A 9,111-nucleotide genomic window follows, 5' to 3' on the forward strand; every position below is an offset into this window, starting at 1 on the left:
AGGACGCGTCCCAACACATCCGTCCATCATCGCATTAGCAGAGTGCTAACTAACTGGCCACCGCGTTATCCTAGCATCACGACGCTCCACGCCCGGGTTTGACCTTCCCTCCTTTCCCCAGAAGTGCGCCGGTCAGCGTTGGCGCTCAGGATCCAGAGTCTGACGTTTGAATAATTCCCGATCGGCTCACTGAGGCGACCATTAGCCGCGGCCACGATCAATAATTTAGCGCTGAGACTCTATAATTAGCCGCGGCGGTTGGTTTCTCTGCAGCTTTCGGGGCGCTGACCCCTCGCTGCACCCCTCCACACACACACACACACGTCGTCCTCCTGAGGCCGCGAGGTGGAACGTAGCCCCGAGACTCGGCCGCGCGCTCCGGTGCTAACGAGGACGCGGGATTAGCGGTTTGTTTGTTCATCGTGACCGTGAGTGAGGAGCGAAGTGTGAACAGGAGTGACATTAGCAGAACCCGCCAAGACGCTACAGCTACAGCGCTCAGCTAGTAAGAGTCTACGTACCTTTAGCTAATGTAAACTTAGCGTCTCACTTTCCATGTAGCCTCTCATTAAAACCACCTCCTTGTTTCTACACTCACTGTCCATTTTATCAGCTCCACTTACCATATAGAAGCACTTTGTAGTTCTACAATTACTGACTGTAGTCCATCTGTTTCTCTACATGCTTTGTTACCCCCTTTTATGCTGTTCTTCAATGGTCAGGACCCCCACTGGACCACCACAGAGCAGGTATTATTTAGGTGGTGGATGATTCTCAGCACTGCAGTGACACTGACATGGTAGTGGTGTGTTAGTGTGTGTTGTGCTGGTATGAGTGGATCAGACACAGCAGCGCTGCTGGAGTTTTTTAAATACCGTGTCCACTCACTGTCCACTCTATTAGACACTCCTACCTAGTCGGTCCACCTTGTAGATGTAAAGAGACGATCGCTCATCTATTGCTGCTGTTTGAGTCGGTCAGCTTCTAGACCTTCATCAGGGCGCTGTCGGCTGGATATTTTTGGTTGGTGGACGATTCTCAGTCCAGCAGTGACAGTGAGGTGTTTAAAAACTCCAGCAGCGCTGCTGTGTCTGATCCACTCATACCAGCACAACACACACTAACACACCACCACCATGTCAGTGTCACTGCAGTGCTGAGAATGATCCACCACCTAAATAATACCTGCTCTGTGGGGGTCCTGTGGGGGTCCTGACCATTGAAGAACAGGGTGAAAGGGGGGTAACAAAGCATGTAGAGAAACAGATGGACTACAGTCAGTAATTGTAGAACTACAAAGTGCTTCTATATGGTAAGTGGAGCTGATAACATGAACAGTGAGTGTAGAAACAAGGAGGTGGTTTTAATGTTATGGCTGAAGTTTCTGCTCTGAACTTTTTGAGGACGGAGCCGTTAGCATCACTCAACTTTATTTAAATCAGATCGACTTACGTGGAGCATAAAAACCCGGAGAAAAGCAAAACAAGCGAGGTGAGGGCAGGACGGGCAGGACGGGCAGGACGGGCAGGAAGTGGCGTGAAATCAGTTCCTCATGATTAATAGAGCAGCTGAACCGGGGTGAGTCGAGAGCGGTGTGTGTGTGTGTGTGTGTGTGTGTGTGTGTGAGGGACGCTTCGGTCAGGACGTCCTCTATACATCCAGCATCACACACGGCCGACGCCCAGTGACGATGTTTCCACACGAGCTGCTTTAATCCTCGCGCCTGCGTTACACATAGGTTGTTCAGGACTGATACCTGAGGCTCATCCGGACGCTTCCAGAAAAGAACGCAGGCGGCTGGTCTGCAGTTGTGTTAGATGTTCCTTTATTTTAGAATTAGGATTTAGGAACGTCTTCTTGTAATCTAGGAACGACATGCGGTTCAGGTCGACTTGAAAAGGACACGCCCGTCTTCCCCACATTTAATATCAATTATTTATTTATTTATTTCATATTTTCATTTAGTTTCCCTATTTTTTTAACGACGCCCTCCTCAGCCTCAGATTTAGCTGCAGAAGTGGTATTGGGGGGTGTTGAGGGGTGTTGGGGGGTGTTGAGGGAGGGTTATCACACCCCTCTGACCGAGTCCAGCCCGGGACTCCTAGCACCTGAGAGTGGAACCATTAGAGGAAGAGAGAGCTTCACCATGAACATCTCTCGCATCAGTGCGTGACGCCGGAGGCGCCGGACCAACACGCCGCCGCCACGTACTGACTGTTCTCACCCCCACGAGAGGAAATTCTCCTTCTGAAAAATAAAGCGAGCTGGAGGGGAAATAAATAAACCGAAGCAGAGAGAGACAGAGACAGACAGACAGAGAGAGAGAGAGAGACAGAGACAGAGACAGACAGACAGAGAGAGAGAGAGACATAGAGAGAGAGAGCAACAGCAAGAACCAGCATGAACTGGACTGGAATGTAAACATACCAGTATGTAGATTTGTCCCAGATGTAAATAACGCTAACCCACTACTGCTGTGATCCAGGGTTTGAATCCCCAGCAGTGCTATCGACCGGTCGGGCGTCTACATACAGACGTGATTGACTCAGAGTGTGTATAAATATATATAAATGAATAATTATATATAAATATATAGAGATAAATTTATATATAGTTCCTTCTTTCTACACTCATTGTCCATGTTATCAGCTCCACTTACCATATAGAAGCACTTTGTAGTTCTACAATTACTGACTGTAGTCCATCTGTTTCTCTACATACTTTTTACAGGACCCCCACAGAGCAGGTATTATTTAGGTGGTGGATGATTCTCAGCACTGCAGTGACACTGACATGGTGGTGGTGTGTTAGTGTGTGTTGTGCTGGTGTGAGTGGATCAGACACAGCAGCGCTGCTGGAGTTTTTAAATACCGTGTCCACTCACTGTCCACTCTATTAGACACTCCTACCTAGTCGGTCCACCTTGTAGATGTAAAGTCAGAGACGATCGCTCATCTATTGCTGCTGTTTGAGTCGCTCATCTTCTAGACCTTCATCAGTGGTCACAGGACGCTGCCCACGGGGCGCTGTTGGCTGGATATATTTGGTTGGTGGACTATTCTCAGTCCAGCGGTGACAGTGAGGTGTTTAAAAACTCCAGCAGCGCTGCTGTGTCTGATCCACTCATACCAGCACAACACACACTAACACACCACCACCATGTCAGTGTCACTGCAGTGCTGAGAATCATCCACCACCTAAATAATACCTGCTCTGTGGTGGTCCTGTGGGGGTCCTGACCATTGAAGAACAGCCTGAAAGGGGGTAACAAAGCATGTAGAGAAACAGATGGACTACAGTCAGTAATTGTAGAACTACAAATGCTTCTATATGGTAAGTGGAGCTGATAAAATGGACAGTAGAAACAAGGAGGTGGTTTTAATGTTATGGCTGATCGGTGTACATACATATAGTTGATTTAATGTGTATATATATATACAGTGTATCACAAAAGTGAGTACACCCCTCACATTTCTGCAAATATTTTATTATATCTTTTCATGGGACAACACTATAGACATGAAACTTGGATATAACTTAGAGTAGTCAGTGTACAGCTTGTATAGCAGTGTAGATTTACTGTCTTCTGAAAATAACTCAACACACAGCCATTAATGTCTAAATAGCTGCAACATAAGTGAGTACACCCCACAGTGAACATGTCCAAATTGTGCCCAAAGTGTCAATATTTTGTGTGACCACCATTATTATCCAGCACTGCCTTAACCCTCCTGGGCATGGAATTCACCAGAGCTGCACAGGTTGCTACTGGAATCCTCTTCCACTCCTTCATGATGACATCACGGAGCTGGTGGATGTTAGACACCTTGAACTCCTCCACCTTCCACTTGAGGATGCGCCACAGGTGCTCAATTGGGTTTAGTCCATCACCTTTACCTTCAGCTTCCTCAGCAAAGCAGTTGTCATCTTGGAGGTTGTGTTTGGGGTCGTTATCCTGTTGGAAAACTGCCATGAGGCCCAGTTTTCGAAGGGAGGGGATCATGCTCTGCTTCAGAATGTCACAGTACATGTTGGAATTCATGTTTCCCTCAATGAACTGCAGCTCCCCAGTGCCAGCAACACTCATGCAACCCAAGACCATGATGCTACCACCACCATGCTTGACTGTAGGTAAGATACAGTTGTCTTGGTACTTCTCACCAGGGCGCCGCCACACATGCTGGACACCATCTGAGCCAAACGAGTTTATCTTGGTCTCGTCAGACCACAGGGCATTCCAGTAATCCATGTTCTTGGACTGCTTGTCTTCAGCAAACTGTTTGCGGGCTTTCTTGTGCGTCAGCTTCCTTCTGGGATGACGACCATGCAGACCGAGTTGATGCAGTGTGCGGCGTATGGTCTGAGCACTGACAGGCTGACCTCCCACGTCTTCAACCTCTGCAGCAATGCTGGCAGCACTCATGTGTCTATTTTTTAAAGCCAACCTCTGGATGTGACGCCGAACACGTGGACTCAACTTCTTTGGTCGACTGGCGAAGCCTGTTCCGAGTGGAACCTGTCCTGGAAAACCGCTGTATGACCTTGGCCACCATGCTGTAGCTCAGTTTCAGGGTGTTAGCAATCTTCTTATAGCCCAGGCCATCTTTGTGGAGAGCAACAATTCTATTTCTCACATCCTCAGAGAGTTCTTTGCCATGAGGTGTCATGTTGAATATCCAGTGGCCAGTATGAGAGAATTGTACCCAAAACACCAAATTTAACAGCCCTGCTCCCCATTTACACCTGGGACCTTGACACATGACACCAGGGAGGGACAACGACACATTTGGGCACAATTTGGACATGTTCACTGTGGGGTGTACTCACTTATGTTGCAGCTATTTAGACATTAATGGCTGTGTGTTGAGTTATTTTCAGAAGACAGTAAATCTACACTGCTATACAAGCTGTACACTGACTACTCTAAGTTATATCCAAGTTTCATGTCTATAGTGTTGTCCCATGAAAAGATATAATGAAATATTTGCAGAAATGTGAGGGGTGTACTCACTTTTGTGATACACTGTATATATAAATAAATAAATGTATAGATGAATAAAATATATATATGTAGATAAATAAATATATATACAGATGATCCATCACGTCCACCGAGGTTCAGACTGGTTTTAGACTGCTGTGCCACCCAAACACCACTTGGGTTTATTGAGTTGCTTTGATCACATGTGCATGTGAGGTCTTTATTATGTCCTTTAAAAGATCCTGCAGAAGGTGGATTAGCCGCTCTGATGTGTGAGTGTATTCCTGCCACACATCCGGCGTTTAAATACCAGAGTTTGATTTATTTCAGCTTCTTTTCTTGACCTTTTGTTGATTAGCATTCCTCAGCAGCGCTGCGGCGGCCGGGTTCTATCGAGCGGAACATTAAAACTCCGCCCGCGCTCTGGGGGGTCGAACCTTCTGCATCATCTCCATGTTTCTGAAACGTTTTGTTCTCTGTTTCCAGCGCGATACGTCGACCTTTATAACGAAGCTTTTTTCCTCGGTTTACTAAACCGTTCATGCCGAAGCGTGTCGGAGCGAGTCGATGTTCGGGCCGCTCACATTCTCACTCCAGCCGGAGAGAAGCAACTCGCATCGATTCTCACCTCACTGTTAATTATTTATACAGAGAGTCATTAAAATAGCGTGTAAGTTTGTTAGAGGGAAGAGCGGGTTCATTACACACCAAGGTCACTGAGAAGCACTTCATCAGGGAACACAGGAGAGCTCCGTACATCACACACGCCCCACAAAAACTCTAATAATAATAATAATAATGATAATAATAATAATAATAATAATAATAATAATAATAATAATGATAATAATAATAATAATAATAATGATAATAATAATAATAATAATAATAATAATAGTAATAATAATAAAATAATAATATTAATAATAATAATAATAAATAATAATAATGAATAATAATAATAAATAATAATAATAACAATATTAGTAATAGTAATTACACTGATAATTAATAATAATAATAATAAATAATAATAATAATAATAATAATGATAATAATTAATAATAATAATATTTATTATTATTATTATTAATACTAATAATAATAATAATAATTAATAACTAATAATAATAATAATAATAATAAAAACATTATTAATAATAGTAATAACAATATTAGTAATAATAATAATAATAATAATAATCAAAACATTAATAATAATCATAATAACAATATTAATATTAATAATAATATAAAAACTTATCATTAATAATCATAATAATAATTAATAATAATAATAACAATAACAATATTAATAATAATAGTAATAATAATAATAATAATAACAATAACCTATAAATTATGAGTGGGTGGGTTGACGGGCCGAGTCAGAGGCTTTCACGGCCGCCGCTGCAGGTCGCGTCTCTCACAGGAACGGCATGGCGCCGATGCCGTTTCCGTCTGCTGCGCCGGGGGGTCGACTGTGAAACATTCACCCCCTTTTTGGGAGCGAAAATCCTCGGCGGGAACTCGGGGCGCAACTCAGATCCATCTGGAGCTTCGGAGAGCAGAGGAACGGTTACATGAGCGCTAGAGTGGCAAAAGTATCAGGACGCCCCAATAAAGCAATAATATCTAGGAAATGATGTGCGTCTGACTTTGCAGCAACAGTTTAGGGAAGGACCTTTACTGTTCCAGCATGAGATATAAAGAAAAGCTCCAGCGCCCAGCCGTACAAATGCAGTCGTTGTTCGACTGAACGGGCACAAATTCCCATACACGTCTTGTGAGGAGCTTCTCAGAGGAGCGACTGTTATTTAGAGTTCAGAGCTCCACCTCTTTTCAAACCTTCAGGATGAATCGGGATGTCGAGTGACATGCGTGTAGGTGCTTTCACAGAGGAGCGGAGACTGTTAAAGCTGTTAAAGCTTCAGTATGAGATGCTCAACAAGCTCATGGTCATGGTCAGCTGATCCTGTGTACCATGGCGTTTTCGGAAGCGTTAGATCACGGCTGCTCGGCGTGAGAGTGGCTGTGGCGTGATTGGATGGGTCACATGATGCGTGTAGCCGCGGATCATTAGCACTTGGAATGAAGACGGCGTAGTCGTGACCTGGGGGGGGGGGGGGTGTTGGGGGGACGCAGGAGGCGCTCAGATCATCGCAAAAATAAACGATAGACGAGCGTCACCTCGAGCTTCGGGTCTGAAGGGCCGTACGAGGTTTATGGTGCAGATCCTGGCTAGCGGGGCAGAACCGGAGACGAATACGATGCCGCTTCGGCTGGAACTTCCTAACGCTGTGATTTATTCTCGCCACGAAAGAAACTGAGGATTCAAGGTGGGATTAGAACCGACAACCTTCTGATCAGTAGCGGGGTGCGTTTGCTTTTCCGACGTTCGGCGTTCCACCTCGTTATGAAACTCACCTGCAGAAATCCGCCTCCGTTCTACACAGTGACGCCTAAAGCGCTTTAATCCAAAGCGACGTGCGATTATGACCGAATTCAGTTTGAGCAACTGAGCGTTAAGGGCCCAACCCTCCCAACCCAGGGGCCCAACAGTGGCAACTTGGCAGTGGTGGGGCTTGAACCTGCAACCTTCTGATTACTTGTTTAGTACCTGAACCACCGAGCTCCTGCTGTCCTGAATGTAAATATCCGTGTTTTTTATCGATGCCCTCGAGACCATCAGTCGGTGTTGGACTGAGACGGCGTTTCCGTTCCTGCGGGCGTGGCCAGAACTGACGCTTCTTCTCTTCTTCTTCTCCCCCTCAGATCTTCCACATGACATACGACCTGGCGAGCGCGGTGGTAAGAATATTTAATCTGATTGGAATGATGCTCTTGCTGTGTCACTGGGACGGATGCCTGCAGTTCCTGGTGCCGCTGCTGCAGGACTTTCCCCCGGATTGCTGGGTGTCACTAAACGGTATGGTTGTAAGTATTCGAGCCCTTTTATTGTCTTTCTGTTTGCTGGATGTGGTAACGTGTGTATGGGGATTTGTGAGGATGCGCTAATTAGCTTCAGGTGACCTGGATTTTACTGCCTTACAAATAACAGCACAGTGGTTAATTAAAAAATGGACGACGTTTGATAATAACGAGCGGTGAACTTCCAGACCGGTGATGCTGATCAGGGTGTGTGTGTGTGTGTGTGTGTGTGTGTGTGTGAGTGTGTGTGTGAATACTGATCAGAACGTACCGCTAGTGTTTGACCTTTACGGTGTGGCGCTGGCAGATGGCTAATCAGGCGCTCTCATTAGGCAGCACGTCAGGGCCAAAACAGGCTACGCTCTGGGTCAAACCGCTGGATATTCCGCTAGTGCACCGGGGCTCCCCCTAGTGGGCACGATCGGCAGTGCAGATGGTGCAGTCTGCTGGGTGGGAAAAGACCAGACTCTTCGAGGCCGTGTAAGGACCCTGGTTAGAACCCCGAGGTGCCTGTACAGAAGTGGAGGAACGTGGAGATCAGCGTGTAACTCTACATGCGTGAGACCGACCTCACGCACCGATCCACCAAAGTACGGATGAAGAAGAAGAAGCCCTCCTCATACGCCTCGTACGACTAAACTGGGTTCTGTGTGAGCTTCGTTCCTCGTCCTCCTCGTCCCAGTAAATAATAATCACCTGAACTTCTCTCCTGTAGTTTATCCTCCTGGGCTTCGGTACGGCAAATAACTCCGTCCAAAAAATAATAAATAAATAACTAAATAAAAAAATAAAACCCGCTGAATGAAGCAGCATCCAGGCGGCCGGGATGAACATTGTTTATTTTCTGCTCCTCGTTATTTTTGTCCGAACACGTCGCAGGAAAATGGAGCGTGCTCTTGTTCTTGTTCTTGTTTGTGTTGCGACAGGCGGAGGATCGATGCCGACTCGGCGTGCTCGAGGTTTTTCTGGCGGATTAAAAAGCTCCCGAGGAGCCGAGCTGGGCTTTAGCTGCAGGTCTGGGTGGGGGGTGTCGGTCCTGCTGGGTGATGAGCCAGGATTCGGCTGTGGGAAACGGTGCGAGCGATGTAACGAGGCTTTAGGAGGACTGATAATGAGGCTCGGGGTGAAACGAGCAAAACGTACTGAGACTGCTGGACTCTCGTACAGATAGAATTAAAACTTGTACAACGTTTATATCG

General features: G+C 45.9%; 1 protein-coding gene across 2 annotated transcripts in view; it reads left to right on the forward strand.

Annotated features, from left to right (window-relative positions):
- The window catches only part of LOC134330070 (potassium/sodium hyperpolarization-activated cyclic nucleotide-gated channel 1), a 61,703-nt gene that overhangs the window by 30,663 nt on the left and 21,929 nt on the right, over nt 1–9,111 (forward strand). For both annotated transcript variants that reach the window (XM_063011010.1, XM_063011011.1), the window contains exon 3: nt 7,757–7,918. In XM_063011010.1, the coding sequence (XP_062867080.1) occupies nt 7,757–7,918 (162 nt within the window). The remainder of the gene's footprint in view (nt 1–7,756; nt 7,919–9,111) is intronic.

This window comes from Trichomycterus rosablanca, chromosome 16 (assembly GCF_030014385.1).
Source record: "Trichomycterus rosablanca isolate fTriRos1 chromosome 16, fTriRos1.hap1, whole genome shotgun sequence".
In the NCBI taxonomy this organism is placed as follows: Eukaryota; Metazoa; Chordata; class Actinopteri; order Siluriformes; family Trichomycteridae; genus Trichomycterus; species Trichomycterus rosablanca.